General features: G+C 41.6%; 1 protein-coding gene across 3 annotated transcripts; it reads right to left on the reverse strand.

The window, feature by feature from the left end:
* Positions 1–6,606: 6,606 nt before the first annotated feature.
* PRSS35 (serine protease 35) lies at positions 6,607–18,164 on the reverse strand. 3 transcript variants are annotated; one of them, XM_053939124.1, is made up of 2 exons: positions 18,081–18,164; positions 6,607–12,553 (listed from the first exon to the last, which is right to left on the reverse strand). In XM_053939124.1, exon 2 carries the CDS (start codon positions 12,535–12,537, stop codon positions 11,296–11,298), a length of 1,242 nt encoding a protein of 413 aa, XP_053795099.1. In that variant the 5' UTR covers positions 12,538–12,553; positions 18,081–18,164; the 3' UTR covers positions 6,607–11,295. The 3 variants fall into 3 exon arrangements, with proteins under 3 accessions (XP_053795099.1, XP_053795100.1, XP_053795101.1); XM_053939125.1 differs by lacking the exon at positions 18,081–18,164 and adding an exon at positions 17,967–17,990; XM_053939126.1 differs by lacking the exon at positions 18,081–18,164 and adding an exon at positions 16,007–16,083.
* Positions 18,165–18,563: the final 399 nt, after the last annotated feature.

Raw genomic sequence — 18,563 nt, forward strand, 5'->3', positions numbered from 1 at the left:
GGGAAATGGGCAAATCATCTACATTCCATTCAACTGCATATTTTAGAGAAACAGAGACATGCAAAAGAATTGCAAGCCCTGGGATTAGTAACACCTAAGCCAGGCTGTATCCCATGAACTTCTTCTGTCATTAGCAAGGAAAATCATCTCAAACCAGCAATGCTGCCTTTGCTGTACCTTCAGCCCTCTGAGGCTAACGTAGGAATTGTCCTAACTTACCTTTTAACCAGTTTAACTTTAGTAACCACTGCAGTATTGCAAGTGGTTGCTCTAAAAAATCTTAAAATGAAGTAGCTGGTCTCATGTATGGATTACAACCCAGTTCAGCACAGTTTGCATGAAGAGCCTGTCGTGGATGTGCTTCTGTCATGTAATGACCTTTAAAATAGCTGGCAGGCTTTGAGAATATTTTTTTCCTAGTAGCAGAGTTCAGCATGCCAGCCACACTTTTCCATTTGAAACTGAACCTACAGTGGCTGGAAACTTGAACTGGTAAATCCAGTATTTTGATAGATCTGTCAGAGATGGAGAAGACATGCAACTGAAATGAAATAATTTTTCCCTAGCCAAACTAAAGAGTTAAGCTGATCCATTCTATGCTTTCCTGGGACAGACTCTGGTGTGAAATACAATATTTTTCTCTTAGCCAAAGCATTTTCTTGCCAATATAAAATATCAGTATAACTATGCATACTGTTTCATTTAAAATTTGGCTTTCTGCTACAGATAAACAAGACCAACACAGCTTTCTGCATTCCACTGCAAAGGCAATGCAGTCAGAGCACATGAAGGTTCCACTTCATGTCTGATAGGCAGGGTGATAAGATAGAAATCACATTTATCTACTCTAGTTCCCTGCTCTAAAACCAAAACTGGGTAATACAAAGCAGGTTTTTCTAGAAGACCTCCATCATTCCACAGCCTTTCCAAACACGACTGAAGAATATCATCACCTTCACCCTGAAAGAGTTACTGGATTTTTTTACTGTATTACCTGACCATTCCTTGCTGCACGTTGAACTGTTATTTCTTCTGTCCCTCTTTGTTCTTTGCAGTAGGATTGATGGTATTTGGACAATTATCATGGTCACGCTTTTGGCTTATACCCTTTGTCTTCAAACTTTCCTTGCCAATCAAGTTTTCTAGATATCAATTTTGATATTCTCTGCACTCTGCTCAGCTGTGGCACCTGTGCCTTCCCCAGCAGGACTGCACTGTTGGGCAGCCTATGCTCCTCTATGTTCTTAGAGACCTTCCTGAAGAACTGTAATTTCAGTAATTGCTCTTCAGGATACATTGATTCATAGTGTGTAGCCATTTTTTGAAAAAAAAAAAAAAAAGAAAAAGAAAAAAGAAGAACAGAAATAAAAATTCTAAAAGGAAGTAACGTTAAAAGGCTTTAAAAAGGAGAAATTTGGCTGTTTAAATAATATCAGTTGAGAGCATTAATGCTGGACTCTTTGTGACATTAATAAAACTTGGTGCACTGCTAAGTCTTTATAAAATAAGAAGAAATTTGGGAAGGAAGAGGGAAGCTGTGGGCCGAATGTCTCTCCACATCCTGCTTTTCATGTGCATGTATTCCTCTGTGCATCAGGAACTGTCCTGGGAGAATTCAGCACACTGCAATGATGGCAGAGCAGAGGGGCTCTGGAGGAGATGGGACTATCCATCCTCCTTAGACCCTCAAATACAGGACCCTCAAACTCTGTTTCTCCTGCATATGGCTTGCTCATGCACCTGGCAGGAGAGACAGAAACAAGAGGCAGCTGCACGTCTCTGGAGGATATGGGACAGGTGAGGGAAGAGACAGGACACAGCATGTTCAGATGAATCCCAGATAAGGATGGTGGCAGCATTAACAGGTTGAGAGCACAGGTTTCTTTTCCTTGCTAGTTGTACTTATTCATGGCACATGTATGTGACACGGGTAGCAAGGGAAAGAAACCTATGCAAGGAAAAGAACCATCCTCACCAAACCCCAAGCTATTTCAAACTACCACAGCTGTGAATATGGAAGGGACAATAGTGAGAGGCAAGGCACAGGTCCGAACTGCTCTGCTGTCATGGAAAGTTTTGTGGGTATTAATGGCCATAATATCTGGACTGGTTTTTGTTTGTTTGTTTTCCAAAAACCAGTCTCATCAGTAGGTTGATCATCATCACCATCCCTACTGCCTTTGGGTTGCCCTCGGGCATGTAACACTGTCTGCTGAAATCCTAATACTGTAATTGGTGGAGCTGCCTAAAAAGCCTTCTGCTAAGAGATGACATTGGAATCTCACTAAAATAAAAAGAAAAGAAAACAGAACAAAGCAAAACAAATTTTTTTCCATGCACATAGTCAATAGGTAGTAGAAAAAAATTCCTGTAAAATCTTTTTAATAATGGCTTTTATTTTATTTTATTTTATTTTATTTTTATTTTATTTTATTTTTATTTTTATTTTATTTTAGCCATTTTCTGCTGCATAGGTAACTTTGTTTCCCACCAGTCTTGTACCTCTGAGCTCTGTCTTTATCATGTTTCTACCAGGAGCTGGTTCCACAGTAATGTTGCCAGACAAACCTAAAAATTTACAAAAATTTTGCTTTCAAATTAGGAAGAGGGACCTGGCTTCTGGATCTAGAAATGTGACTTCTTATGTGTCTAAAAATAGTTACTTGGAAGAGTAATCTTAGCCAAATTAAAAAATTACATTGTGGCCTTGAAAAGTAGGTGGCTGCACCCCTGTGTTCCAGGGCTGTGTAATTTTGGCTCTGGATGTGGGCTCTCACAGCTGTGGCAAGAGATGAGCACATCAGGGCCAGCACAGGTCTCCTCCTTGGGTATTAAAGCAAGGGCTGCATTAGGGATATAATGAAGCATGGCATTTCCTCAGGTCTTTCCAATACTTACAGTGTTTTTAATTCGTGCTGTTTAATTGCGCTGGGGAGAAGGGGAGGGAAGGCAGGTGCATTGTACTGGAGTATGGAGATTCTGCCCTTTCTGTAGAGTTGTGATGTTCTCTTTCACAAATGGCACGTAAAGAAATGCTGCAAGACCTTTCTGAAATGCCTATAACTGCTCTTTTCCAGGCTTTATCCTTGGATTAGCCCTAGAAGGTTGTACTGCTGCAACAAGACATTACCTTAGCAGTGGGCTCAAATAACTGGTGTAATAAACCTCACCCACAGCCAGCTACCAACCAACTTTCTGCCAGATCTCTGCAGGTGTTGAGCAGATGTGGATCCCACCCAGGCAGATCTCCCTGTCAGTGATTGTTTCCTTTTTATTGGAAACTGTCATTACAGCAGATCTTGTGATAGGAGCCATTTGCAGCCCAGTTAGTATAACTTGATTAATAGCATCAAATAATTGCTATTTTTGCAGTCATTTAAACCAGTGAAATTAAATCAGTTTCCTCTGGAGAGCAGGATGTGCCGAGGAGATAAAACCTTGTGCTTGCTGCTGGGGTCCAGAGCCAGTGGCTTCTCCCTCCATCAGCATCTGTGGCAGGAGGAGCTATCAGGGCTTCCCAGAGTTGTTTTGTGAGGATGTCACAAGATTGTTCCTTCAGCTGGCAGCCTGTGTTTACGTTGACTCAAAGCTCACAAAAGCATTTCCCAAGGCTAGCTCCAGATCTGATGTGTTGTCTTAGAGCTATGAACACTGGTTTGCTTTCAGTGATTTTGCCTTTCATTCTCTATTTGCAGCTGTTACCTTAATAGCAACTTGAAGTGGCTTCTCTCAAACAGTAACATGTTATACAGCCATGCTTGGGCATTATTTAATTTAATTTAATTTCAAGTGTTTGGTGTTAGGTAGAAAATTAGGTGAAAATCCAAAATGGGCACAGTTTAAAAAAATTTAAAAGTGGAATTTTCTCCCACTTAGAAAGAATCCAAGATAGGCAGAAAAGAATAAAATTAAGTTGGAAACTGGTATGAAATAATGAAATACAATGAGTGGCAGCTGTTTTTGTGGGGTTTTTAAGCTTGTGGACACTGTTTTCACACAGATGCCTGATTTTATCTAGTGTGAACTGGTAAGGAAAAATCAGTTTCAAGAAGTGAAGGACTCGAGCACATCAACTGAATGAGCAGCATTATTGAATCACAGATCACTGTTGTACCAGGTTAATTGGCAAGCAAGGAAGTAAATTGAGCAGTAAATTGAACACTGACAAAGCTACTTTCCCTTTTGAGTTTTTCCTTCAGAAAAAGAAATGTACAGGTCACAAATGGCTAGTGTATAATGTCCTACAACAAGTAAATATATATATATATACTATGTGATGGGTCAAATTTCCCTTCAAGACTAAGCATTATAAATCAGAGGAGAATATGATGCAGCATTTGTTTACAAAAGCTTACTGTTTCAACTCACTGTTACTAAAAATGGCTTCATACATCCTCCATGTAGATGCAGAGCAAAATGTATAAAACCTAAAATGTCAGTGGCCACACCCTTGGAAGCCTCTGTTCACATCCACTGTTTATGAAAGCTAGGTCTGAGCTCAAACTCACAATAAGCAGCGAGAGTTTGATAGCACAGGTAGCAACAGGTCCCTGTTGCTGTGGGGTGGTGGTGGGATAGACAACCAGCAGGTGGATTTTCTTTCACCATGTAACTCACCACAGCCCTGGAATCCATCAATGTCCTGCACAGACACATGCAGAAAAACCCATGTACCACATAAAGCCTCCATTGCCTTTATGCATAAACCTTTTTCCCAAATATCCTGTTGGTGCTTTTCTTAGAGGTGACTTTTGCCCCCTCTTTGTATTATTAGCAATTCCCTTTGGGGTAATTTAGCATTCTCTTTTAGTGTTTGTGTTTTGGGGAAGGCAAGCCCCTGCTGGCGTTCAAGGCCATGTTGTATCCCCACTACTGTTGGTTCATTCCTGTACAGAGCCAAAAATATTTAACTGATGAATCATTCAAGAAAACACCATGGAATTGTAAATACAAAAACTAGTGTTGCCTTTGACAGTAGGAAAAAATAGAAATCACATTTCCTCCCATTCAGTAAGGCACTGAGTTTTTTGCTGCTGCTCATGGGGCTTCACCTTTGCCTTCTCTTGTCCTCTTCTTCTCCCTGCTTCAAAATGTCCACAGAGAGATACAGCCAGAAAGGCTCCACTGCTGTGTGCTGTCTCCTGGCTGCTTTCATCCTTGATCAAGCAAAGCTTTAAACAGCATTTTATCCATAAATTTGGAAGTTAAACTGGATGGGAGGGGTGGGAGAATGCTGCAACTGCAGCCAAAGGGCGGCTGAGTAATTTGCCTGAAAACCAGCCCAATATGGTTTCATCCAAAGTTTTCAAAACTCTTTCATAAGAAAAAGAAGTAGAGCCATAGCAACTGCAAAAAGTATGGTGTGTACATAATTACCAATAGGCACAAGTAAATATTTGTGTGGCTTTTCCAGTATATCTGATTTCTTTTCTGAGCAATTACAAGTGACGGATTAGCCATTATCAAGATCTAAAGACATATTTGAAGCAGAAAGAATGAATGATTCATCAGAAATACCCGTATAATAAACAGGATAAGGTGCTGCTTTGGAGGATTTGCATGTCTGTTATTTGGGGAAGGCATTTTGAACATTTATTAAACACAATGGGAAACGGGAGCATGACTGGAAAATACCTGCACAAGGATCTGGGTTGTATGGGAACATTTTAGGGCTGAATAGACATTTGGATAAGATTCCAGTTGAAGCCCCCCAAGGCCCGAGGGAATGTGCAATCCATAACATGTGTTGGAATGTATCTTCCACCAAAGAAACCACATTTGTGCCAGTGTCTTGGGAATGGCCTGCAGGGGACACAGCTGTCACCCCTGGGTCCCTGTTGATGTTCCCTGAATAGAGGCTGAGACATTTCTCAGGCACCAAGGCATTCTCCCAGATCATGGCAAAAAGTAGATTTCAGCAGTGAAAAGATTTAGATCCTGTTACCAGCCCCAAAAGGACTTTTTTCCAGGTCAAAGAGCTTTCAGTTTTATTTATTTCCCTGTGGCACTTACTTCTCCCCCATGTGAAGACCCATATAAGAGTTGGTGGGGAAGCCCTTGCCAGACCCCTAGTAAATATTGCTTGTATTAGACACACTGTTAATTACAGGTGTAATAATTTCTTAACTTTCCATTAAATATTTCCAGCAGCTACTGACCTTGCCAAAAATCTCTCCTTTTACCCTCAGAGATAAAATCAGCACCAGTTTCAAGGCCACTGAGTTAAGATAATTTTAAGAACCAAGATTATAATATTTTATGTACTCCTAATTTGGCCTGGTTCAACAGCTCTCCAAGGCAGAAAGTGTAACTATAGCAAATAGCAGGAACAGAACTAATTACTTATTTTAGAATTAATAACTTGAGGCATAGACTATGAGTCATTTCCTTGCTGAACTGAATTTTTTTACTCATCAAATTTGCTCATGGAGTAATTATCTTGAAGACAGGGAGGTTTTTTTTTTTTTTCCAGAACAAGTTTAAGGAGACATTAATATCTTGTAAGACCAAGTCCCAGATGATTCATTGATAAATCATTACAGGCACTTAGAGAAAGAAATTTGTGTAACACAACCATAGTTAACAAACTGCATCACGACAGAGGAAAACAACAGAAAATATTTATTGACAGAATAAGTGCCTCATATAATATCTTAACAGAGCAAAAGTTTGCATTTATTTCCTCAAATGGCTTGTCATTTTGCACAGTTAAAAATATTCTAAAGTTTTCTGTCAGTCTTAAAAAAGCGAAGAACATGAAAGAATCCTCAAAGCTACTTCTGGAGGTTTTTAATCTAAATGTTCTGACACTTGGAGCAAAAGACTGGTGCAAAGGGGACCAAAATATACTTCCAAATCCTTTGAGATTAGAGTGAAATTTTAAGCTTTCAATTTAATAACATCCTTCTTTTTCCCCCCAGTCATTCTTTAATCCAGGAATTTGTAGATGGAACTATCTGCAATAATGTGTGCTTTAAAATTGGAAGAAGTTGATTTAATTTCTATGGATGCCAAACACAAACAGAAGACTCTTGAAAAAAATGTATTGCCTAGAATTTCTAGATACATGCAAAAAATGGAGCCAACATTTAAATGCCTCAAGTCTTAGATTTTTTGTTTATTTTTTTTCCCAGTGGAGAACAGCCTTTACATAAATACCAAAAAAAAGGTCAGGTTTGAGAAACTCCCTTTACTCACTATATTTCTGGTGATCCAGTATACTGGGAGCTTCATACTGCCAAGCCTTTTGGTCAGAACATGGATCTGCTGCTTTCCAAGGACCCTGAACGAACAGTAGCATAATCCCTGCAAATTCAGGCATGGACTGTAGGTCAGGGTCAAAACCCTGCTGCAGCCTGAGTCTGCTCACAGCCTTGTTGCTGTTGGCTGGGAAGCAAAGCCTCATCTTTAACGGTGAAAAATTGTTCATAAACTTGTGAATTTCACAGCTCAATTCATACTATTAAGTGTCTACCATCTGCCTACTCTTTCTCACAATAGATGCCTCTGCTACCTTGCAGCCATTTCATCTGTTACTTTGCATACTTTCTTTATCCCTTGCATACCATCTCCATCTTCCTGGCCTTCCATACCATCTACTTATTCTTTCTTTCTGTTTTATTTGCTTTTTGCTTCCAGGTCACCCCTTATCAGCAGAATAGAAAGAACTCCCAGCTGCTTCTCTCCTTCACATGTGGATAAGTTTTTTTTTAAATTTTTTTTTTATTTAAGCCATATTCATGCTGATTCATACTCCATATAGACACATAAATTTGCAAAATTAAGATGGTAAATCTTAAGGACTCAAGGAGTTTCTTTAAGCAATTATTAAAACATCAGGTACTCTACACCTCATATAACAGAAACCATTTCCCTACATAACGTTGTGCTTTTCTTTTGTTAATACAAACTTCAACTTAATTTTTCACACTGCAGATAACCCCCTTGACTTTCACTGTGTGTCTCAGAGCCTCAGATTAAACACATGCACAAGCACCTTGCAGAAGCTGGTCTGAGTGTGTTAATGACTTGCTTATAAGGTTTATCTTTGGCCCTGAAAAAAACTTACTTGTTGACTTTATAAATTCCAGTAGCCCTCTAGGAGAAAAGAGATTTGACTGAGGGTTTTTTTCCTAAAGCCAGGAATACAGTTAAAGAAAAAGATCTACTATACAAACTCTCATGGAAAATAATTAGTATTGATGAAAACAAATTATGTACAGCCTGGTACCTGAGAGAGGAAAAATCCTTTTGGGAAACATCAGAAGTGCTGAAAACCCAGCCTTGCTGCTGGTGTCCTAGACAACATCTGATCTACGGGGATTTTTCATGATTCCTCCTCATATTTTCTCGTTGGTAATTAGATAGTAACTGCAGGTTTTTAAGAAAATCTGAGATGACTCAGAAATTCTTGTCCCATTTGCAGTGGTGGGTACCAAGAGCTCTATGCAGGACATTTAATTCCTGGGATTAAGTGTAAGTACTTGATTTATGTACTAATGCAGAAGTCCCTGTAGTAGGTAGTCACAATGCCTGCATAAAGCATTTATTTCTCTATTAGGCCAAATGGAAGACCAAAATGTTGCCTACCATGCCAAGACAACAGGAAAAACATTTTGTCTGTGTCTTCTTCTACCTTCATTCCCTGGCCTGAAGGTGCTGACAACACCAAAACTCAATCAAAACAACAAGTGTCCTCCAAGCCTGTATATTTGTATGTATATATGTGTGTATATATACCTGTGCTTGGGCACTGAGACACAGAGGTTTGTTTGTTTGTTTGTTTTAAATTAATTTTTATGTTGCTCTGGCCAACCTCTTTAATCTCTTAGTACTACAGAATTAAACACTGAGCATCTAGTATTTATTCTCTGAAAAGAAAGAGTTCATATCAACTTGGTATGGAAACCTCAGATTGTGGATGAGATATTTACAACAGATGATCATTATAACAAGACCATTTGGAAGCTGACATTAAACATTTTTCATTCTTACCTTGCTCCCAATTCCCAAAGTGATAAAGAAATAGATTTTATTTCTTCTGAGGAGAAGCAGACCTAAATAAGACTCAACAAAACAAGGAATTTACTAAGCCCCCTTATCTTGATCAGTTTTGGACCCAAATCAACAATGACAATAATTGTAAAAAAATCTGTGGACCTGGGTTGTCTTGTATTAGATTAATGATGTGGTATCTTTTTGTCACAGTAACTATGGAAAAAGGCACTTAAGAAAAACATTACAGACCTGACTAAAGAATATTATAAATCTGTTGCATAGAGAGAGAGTATTAAATACTGGACTGAGGTGATTTAAAATTACAGTCAGCAAAGCCACATGTGTTAATAGAGATGTTAACAACAATAAAAATAATTAACCCTAAAATCTTAGAGATTTATCTCTAAACTTTAAAAATTATTATTAGTTTTCTGCAAACAATCACATAAAATAAAATTAAAACATTATAAAGGAAGAAAAGTTGAATGTTCTCTGGAAAGGCTGACATTAAAAGAAATAGTTTCCTTTAAAGTGAGATCTCTTCCAATGAATGAAATATCGTAGGGTTATGATATGGAAGCAAGTCTTAAATTTTTATGCTTTGGCAATAATAGGACAAAGTTGCCTGCACATTCAGTGTGTCAGGTTATATACTTTCAACCATACACCAAAAAAATGGGCTATTTAAAATCATGTTATTTCATGAAAAGATATTATAAGCATGTTTTAAAGATTCCAACAAACAAAACTTATTTTAAAATCTTGTAATTTTTTTTCTCCTGCACAGGAAGAAAATGTATTTTGGTCAGCATAAATTTATGGTAAAAAAATTAAATATTACAGTGGTGAATACTCTGAAAGTATTGAAACCAAAGGATATTATCAGAAAGGCACAGTATCTTTTTATGTTATTAGATTAACGTAGCACCATAAAAATTCTGTGTACTTCAAAACCTTGACATAAAATATATAGACTTATATAGCAATCAACAACGGTTTTTAAGAAGGTGGTTTGTGTTTAAAGGTGTGTAAAAGTCAAGCTCAGTGTGTGTCTCCATTAAATATATGGTTCTGCAAACATATTGAACCAAATTATTTGCTAACTACTGATGCTATCTAACAAGATACCTTTTATAATGCACAGGATAGTTCTACCATTCAGAAGGTGCTATAATTTAGTTGAGAGAAATTTTTTAGTTAACCCTGTGAATCATGTTGAGGTGGAGTCTGAATATAACATGATTAAAACCACACACGTTGCAAAACTGTATAAAGCCAAACTGAAATATTGATTTCCAACTCCCAGTCTAATACATACTACCCTATCTATGAAGCTGAACTCGTATAAAAGTAATTTATAAAAACTGAAGAAATGTTTAGCACCGAGAAAATATATCATCTATGAAGCTCCAAATGATTGTCAAGTAGCCACTTCAGGAGTCAGTGACTTCTCCCAATGGTAAAGCTAAACATTTGACTAGAAACTAAACCTACAGCTCTCCAAATACTAATTGCAAGGCAAATGCATGTGTTTAAGATTTCTATAGCTTCTCTAAGAACATTTAAAGGCATTAAACTATGTCCAAATGTGTCTTCTTCTTCCAAACATGGAAACTTTTTTTGTTAATTTATTTTTTGCTGTTTTTACTGAGCAATGAAGTTAATTTCTCTTTAAGGTGTAACCCTCAGCTACATAAATTTGGAATTTCCATGGGAGTGTTCCTGCAGCAACCAGAAGAGGAAGTTTTCCAAACTAACAATCATTAACTATAGTGCTGCTTCTCAGCATGGACCTGTGGTCTCTAGAGAATGCCAGAATAAATTCTTGTTCTCATGCAGTTCTCTGGATCATTCTGCACAAACAGGAACATGCTATATGCACAACTTGCATTTGAAGAATTGGAACAGAACCCTGAGAAAAGTAAATCCATTGGAAAAAAAATAGATATTGTTTAATAACACCAGCTTGAGATGTTTCAACCCTTCCTCTGGGGAAAAAATGACAAACCAGTGCAGCCATTTTTTTCCTCACTAATGACTTGAATTTATCACAATTGCAAACATAAATATAGTTTGGGATTTTAAGTGCGTATCTAGGTTGATTACAATTAGAAATATTTTGTCTGACAATTCTACCCCTCCCCTAGAAACTCAGCATTCCTTAAGTCACCATAGCACTACTTGAGAGCTTTGAGTCCAAGAACATTCTGGCGTGGAGTGATGTTCTTCCAGTCACTGTTGCAGCTGCCTTTCACTCTATGGCAGTGAGGGTGCTAAGCAACTGAGGCTCGGCTCTTTTCAGCCTTGTGTGCAATTCTCATCATTCCCATGTATCCAGAAGCAAATCTGGGCATATTTGAGAGGAGTTATTCGTACTGCCACATTGTAATCCTGCTGCTCGCCATTGATGTCCACCCATTGATGGCCTGAGTAAACAGCGATGATCTTGCGTTTCCACTTCTTTTTGTTTGGCTCCTTCAGACGGAGATAGATGCCAGATCCTGTGGAGCCAGGCTCAGCATCACAGTACTGATAAAACAGATCATTGGACTCATCAGAAATGCTACAAAATCTATAGACCAGCTGCCCAGACCGATCATTGTCAAAACCTGAGAAGTGGATCATGCTCCCAGGCATCATTTTGATTGTTGGGCTGATTCCCAGCTCCATGTATTTCCTTTTGTGGGGACGCTTGAGCTCAAGAACAGCATAATCATAATCCAGGGCAATATCCCCAGCGACACCCTTAAACCAGCCTTTTGGAATGTGCGTGCTCTTCACCCGGGTCCACTGGAAGGAGGGCATGCCATCTGAGGTGCCTTGCTTCCTCCCAGATCCCCTCTGCTTTCTCTCATCGCCTTTGTATCGTCGCCTTAATTCTGTGGCGGCTTTGGGATCCTCTTTGGCCGCAGAAATTTCTCTCCTACTTCTTTTAGCGCCTTTGCGTTTCCTGCCGTTGCCTCTGGATTTTGTCTTCATCAGGCCCACCCTCAGTCTTTTGCTGCCCTTAACATAATCCTTGCCATTGTGCAGGCAGTGGGCTGCTGTTAGCACATGCTTGGGGGAAATGAGAATGCCACTGCAGCCCGTGGAGATCTTCACAGCTGTGTTGAACGGAAAGTTGGTCATAAACCTCTTGTCATAGATGCTGAACCTACTGTCTGTCCCATATATCTGCCTCTTCTTTCTCAAAGGCCTTTGTGTGGTTGTGTTTGTGGCTGGGTCAGGCACTGCTCCCAGGACATTCACTTCAGTCAGGGTCCGTGTGCCGTTTTCAAAAACAGTCTCATAGGATAAGAGGCTCTTCAAGTCAGACAAGCTTGGCACTGGCAGTTTTCTTTGACATTCAATTCCACATACACTGTTCAGCTCTAATTTGGTTTTTGCTTCAAATTTAGGGTTGTCAAGGGAGAAAGTTCTTTCTCTCACAATCTGAGGAATCTTCTTTAAGTGCCAAGTAAAATCTTGTTCAGTTTCTGTTCCATTACCGAGACCCAATATAGGTATGAAAATTAGGAATAGCAGTAACATGTGCTCCATTTTATTTTATTTTTTTCTAAAACAAGAAAGAGAGATTTGAAAATACACTTTGGAAATATATACAGTTATCTTAATATCTTCTAAGTATAATCATGTAATTTTAGAACTGACATCAGTGGAACAGAATTCTACAATCTGCTCAAAATAGAAGTGCCTCAGATATTCCCTGTATTGCCTCTGACTCTTCCAATTGTTTCTAGCAAGATGGATGCAGATAATTCAGCCAGCATCCATGCTGAGCTACCTACTGGCAGATGAAACCATCTAAGTTTTACCTTTTTTTCCCTCAGTGGACAGCAGTCTGAGCATTCCACTTGGTAGAGCCCCCTGGTTTTATTTACTCCAAAGGCATGCAGTTGCATATTACATTTCTGCGTCTCTTTTCTACATCTATATAGCTGAAGGTAGAACACACTTGAAAACCCTCAGTGTATTCTAAAGTTGGGATCCAAGCAGAGATGGATAGGCAGACTACACTCATGAGACTTAGGAACCCTTGGGAAACCAGACCAATTGTGCTCTTTCACGTAATGGCCAAAACGTGGCTTTAGCTGACTTAAAAGTCACCAAAGGTTCTCCACTAACCACCCAGCTGAGAACTATGAATCTGCCTGTATGAAAAATGGCACTTTGCTAATCGCTATCCCAAGGAACCAAGGTCTTCTAGGATAGACAGAAAAATGAGGGAAGGAGAATGCTGCTGGTGTAGAGGAGTCTCCTGGTTATATATGCATGCAGCAAAGCGCAGCTGAGTAGGAGGGACAAGTCTGGTTACTCATCACATGCTTTTTTCAGGATCCCACAAAGGCCGTAGGAACTGTGCTGTCTGTGCCTTATGGTCACGTGTGGAATGCCCCACCTAGATGGGGTGATCCACCACACCAAGAGCTAATACTTTAAATGGGAAAGACAAAAAGCAGTATTATTCCCATCTCTAGTTGGGAAACGTGCAGGAAAAATGTAACATTGTTAGAAGTCTGAGGCAGAGCCAGAAACTGAACCCAGAACTCTTGATTCTGAACTCAAAACATTACTGAAAAGACCATTTTTCTCTTTTGGCAGCACTGATGTCAGTGGCATTATCCAACTACTGGCAGCTGCCACTGGGAAACCTGTGCTCAGTTCCAACATCCTTCATTCCAATTACATGGAAACCTCAGCAGTGAAGAAAGAAAGGGTCTATGATTAAACTTAAAAAGCCAAGCAATTCAAGGATTTGTATGTGGTTAAGCTCTCTGGTTTACTTTGCAGTGGCAGTGTAGGCCAGGGCAATCATAACCACTTTCCTTAATTTTAGTTTAGAATATTAGAAGTGGTGCTCTCCAGTGAAACAGCATGGCTACAGGCTAACTGAAGGTCTAGCATGAAAAATAGGGGTGTATGGGAAAAGAAGTGGGGAACATTGCTTTCAAAGCTGTATAATGGACCAGTGACTCCTATGATTTTCGAGGCATCTTTACCCTATAGACATATTTGTTGTCTATAATAAGTAATATTTCTATTTTTTTAGCTACGTAAGCACAACAGTTCAACCACAGCTTGTTGTTTCTGATGCCAAGAAGAGGCTGGATTTGTTTTAGCATAGTTTTAACACTTTCCACTTGTGCCAGAATGGAACACCAACTCTGAGCTGGAGTCCACTTACTAGGATATATATATACCACATTTTACAATACAAGGAAACCCTCTCTGGCTTTAAAGTAGCTAACTCAGGTTTTGGAGAAGATGTGTGGACTTTCCTAAGACATCTGGAGATTACAGTGACTCACAGGTCTGAACTCTGGGGTGTATGTGGTCATATGAAAAGATATCTGAAAGTTTTGAAAGCAGAACTGGAGAATAACCCCAGACACAAGATTTTGTAGAGGGACACCAGTAGTTCACACCAGTCTAGCCTATTGGTAGAGCAGAAATGTGCACATTTAAACATTAACTTTGATATACAAAGTTGCCTTCAAATTGTTGGTTCAGTTATTGCTCAATTAGCACTAAATCTGAGGAGAAAATACTATTTTACATATCTGTGGGTAAGCTAGAAGGTGCCAAAATAAAAAAAAAAATACTATGATGAGAACATTAAAATAGCTTCCTGGCCTGACCAAAGGCCTGCCTGTCCTAAAATCCTGTTTCTGACATTGACTAAATGTGTTTGCCTAGGGTAGAGGATAGGGACAGGAAGAGGGCAGCCAGGTATGCCCCTCCTCCCTCACAGTTTCCTAACTTACAACCAGTTGTACCTGGTGGACCTTAGGACAGAGGTAGTCTCTGTAGTGTAAGTAAACCTTAGTTAATTTCTCTTCCATAGTTTGACAGTCTTCCCTTGCATATATATAGAATTTTGTAGTCATAATGTTTTGCATCCAGAAGTGACACAGCTTAACTACATGTTGTATGAGGAAGCATCTCCTTGTCTTTATCTCCAGCCTGTCACAAACTAGCATGGTTTGAGGATAAATAATGTAATATTAATGTAGAAAAGCTGGTTTAAATTTGCTCTGCCCTAATATAGCTGCTGAACAAGACAGTTGTAATATCAGGCTTGAGAATGACTTTTCTATTTTTCTCTAGAATACTCCTCCCTTTCTCAGCTTTTCCTAAGGGTCTGGCTATTTGATATTCCTCTGTAGCTGAACTTTGTGAGCCCTAAGGAAAGTTCAGTCACTAACTGCTTGTTCACATAGAAAGTCTGGGTTGATGTCATTCCACTGTGATGGCTGACGTCTTCCCAGACGATCTCATAAGTAAGTTTATAGAGAAATCAGTTTTTTTCTCTCTGCTTTGTAGAGAGACTTTCTGCAAGCAAATGGGTGGAGTACTATGGCTCCCTTCTGCCACTCTTTAGAAAGAAAAAAAAACAGTCAAAGCACAGAACCTTCCCTAGATGCCTTGGAGCCCTCCATTTGAAACACAACACTCAAGTGCTCACTACTTAAAAAGGCAGTCTTGGAAGCCAAATTCATTTATAATGAACCATTTGTCACTGGGAATGAACTAACTACACTTCAGGATAACTGGAAGAAGTTCAAGGAACTTGATAAACACAGTAATTCTCATTACAGACCAGAGCAGTGGTTCTGCTAGGCAGCTTTGTCATTTCCAACCATGTATTTAAGATCTGTTTACTAACCCCATCTCTACTTTTTAGAGGAGGCCAAATCCAAGCACAAGCAATGTCAGCAGTTGCCATGGCCCAGCACAGGTTGCTGGCAAAAGGGAAGTACAGGGCTCCTCTTGCCAGATGATGAGGACAGAAATGTGTAGATGGGTGCAAAGATAACTTTGCAGGGTGGGAGAAAGGGAGAGAGAATACAGCCTCCAGGAGAAGGAGGAAATGTCCTGAGAAGGCTTCAAGCTGATTGCAAAAAAAAAAACCTCAATTACCCATTCTCCACTCTTCCTCCACACCCCAAGATGCTCTGCCCTCTTCTTTCCTTCACTCCTTTTCCATACAGATTTTGGGTTGGCTTACAGTAATTGGAATTCTTGAGTCAGTTCTTTAAGGTATGATTAATTGCTTGAGAGAAGAGAAGATGGAAACCAGAGAGAGATCCCCAGCTCTGTGAAAATGGTGAAATTCTTCCTCCAGTTTCCAAACTCAGCTGATAACTTTCGTGGCATTCCAGCCACTAGGCGTATCCATACAAGTAAAACTATTTTTAGTTCTTCTCATTTCTTGCTTCCAACACGAAACCTTTCTGCATCCACAGGAAAAAAAAAACAAAAAACCAAAAAAAAACCTACCTAATTTTTGAGGCTATCCTTCAAATATTTTGTCCTACTTTACTCCAGCTGAATGCACATCAGATGCTCAGGAAAAGGCTTATAGTCAAGCTGAACTAGAATAGGTTTCTCTCCAGGCTGTCACGGAAGAAATTTACATGCCAGTGTAGCTCAGACAGAAGAAAAATTCAGTCCAGCTTCCTGACAGTGTTTTATCTTGGTTTGTTCAGTGCAGCCTCTACCCTGGGGTTTCCTTCTTCTTGTAGGAAAGTCAACACATTTCAAACTAAGCTTAACACAATTTTAAATCAAACTTCTAGGCCCTAAAATAACAGAGGCTGCTAAAGTACCCATCTCCTTTAACTGCTTTTGGCCTTATTCTTGAAATGACCTGGAGGTTGGAATTCACAGTTCTGCTCTGACAAAGCAAAATAGAGAACAAATTTTTGATATCTCACACTCCCCGAAAGAAACCATTGCCCTAATTTTATCCACCACTGCTCCTCCAGGTGCGCTCACTCTGTACAGTGGAGTATGGATGTTGTCCTCGTCTCCGATTTGCGAAAAAAAAAACCCTACTGCGGCTCCTGTCTCTTGCAAAACTTCAGGCAGCTTCAGTACTCATAGGAAGAACTAATTTTACGCGGCAGGCGTGACAGCTCATTTCTGAAATCCCCCGGGCGGGGAAAATAAAGGACGCGAGTCAGCGGCGCAGTGCCCGCCGCGGCCGCAGGGCGGCGCTCCCGCAGCGCCGGCAGCGGCTCCGCGCCCTGCTCCAGCCCCGCGCCCGCCGCCCCTCCCGCAGCCGGGACCCGCTCCCCGCTCCCCGCTCCGCCGCGCCGGGAGGAGGTGGAGGGGAAGGAGGTCGCGCCCAGGCCACTGCTCTGCTGCTGAGCGGCTCCGGGGGTCCAGCCCTGCCAGCCGGGCAGCGGCCCCGGCACGGCAGCGGGTGGGCACAGACCGGCAACCGGCCAAAGGAGCGGCGGAGACGGGAGGGTTTTGCCGGGATGGCCGCCTTCCCTCTGCCCTCTGCGCTTTGCCGGCCGCTCCTGTGTGTTGAGCGTGAAAGCTCAGGGCTGTCCTGGAAGAAGAGGAGGATTTGGAGAGTAAGCCTTTATCTCTCCTTAAGCATTCCCTGGTCCTGCTTTCCGCAGGAGGCTCTGCTTCTCCGCGCCTGGTCCAAAGGAGTTTCCCCACTCTACAAAGCCTGCAAGTTAAATACCTTGGCACGGCTCTTTTATTTTTGCTATTCCAAGATAAATCTGTTTCCAGCAGTGACGAATCTGGATGAAATTAGTGTCAGTTCCAGAGGAGCGCGGAGATGGTAGCGCTAATACTGAGGGGATGAATCAGAATTAAAGGAGTTTGTTTTGAAGGGTGAAGAGGCTCCTTGCCTGCTCCCCGCAGAAGGCACAGCACAGAGACAAACGCCCGAAAACCCAAAAAATATGCCCCTTGCCTCAGTCCCGTTAAGCCGTCTTGTGAAACCGGCTTCAAATACGAAAAAAACAAGGACCAGATAAACGCGTGGCGTTTTAGTCCTATCAAAAATATATCCATCAGGCTAAAGAGGCAGGAACTTTATACAAAACATGCTCAGCTGCCGAGCTCAAGGTACTGACATCGCTCAGCCCCATCATCTTTTAAAAACGACCCGCATAGGAAGAATGACATCGCAAAAAATCTATCACCATAGAGATGCTGGTTACCTCGCACTGGCCGGTCCCCCTCAGCCCCCGTCCCCAGCTCCGCTCCTGCCCACCCAGGTCTCTGGGGGCTGCCTCTTCCCCAGAGACCGACGCCGGGAAGGGTCTCGGTCATACCTGGCAGCCCGCAGGACGGACGGAGGGGAGGGTGGCCGCAGCCCCGGGGCTCAGGCTCCCGGCTCCCCGCTCCGCGCCGCTCGTTCGCCGCCCAGCGCCCGCGGCTACTGAGGACGGGGCGGGGGGAGCGGCCAGGTCTTCCCAGGCGGGGGAGGGGATGGAAAAAGGAAAAAAAAAAAAAAAAATAAAAAGAAGGCGAGAGGGAGGAAGCCGAGGGGGAGGGCCGAGGGGAGCGGAGGCAGATCTCGGTGTCTCCTCCGATGGGAAGGGAAGAGAAGAAGGGGCTCTGCCTGCGGAGCGGGGAGGCGCATCGCCCCGGCGGCGGCTTCCTCTGGGCGCCGGGCGCGGGGCCGGGGTGACCCGCGCGGGGATGGGGCGGGAGAGGCTGCCGGGCCGGGGTGGCGAGGCGGGGACAAGCGGGGAGGTGGAGGCACCCCGTCCCGAGGGAAGGGCGGCGGGGCTCGCACCGCTCCACCTGTGCGG

Source organism: Vidua chalybeata, chromosome 3 (assembly GCF_026979565.1).
Source record: "Vidua chalybeata isolate OUT-0048 chromosome 3, bVidCha1 merged haplotype, whole genome shotgun sequence".
NCBI lineage: Eukaryota > Metazoa > Chordata > Aves > Passeriformes > Viduidae > Vidua > Vidua chalybeata.

Bases quoted from the DNA above. Each gene is read 5' to 3' on its own strand.
- PRSS35 (XM_053939124.1), bottom strand. From the start codon at position 12,537: ATGGAGCACATGTTACTGCTATTCCTAATTTTCATACCTATATTGGGT.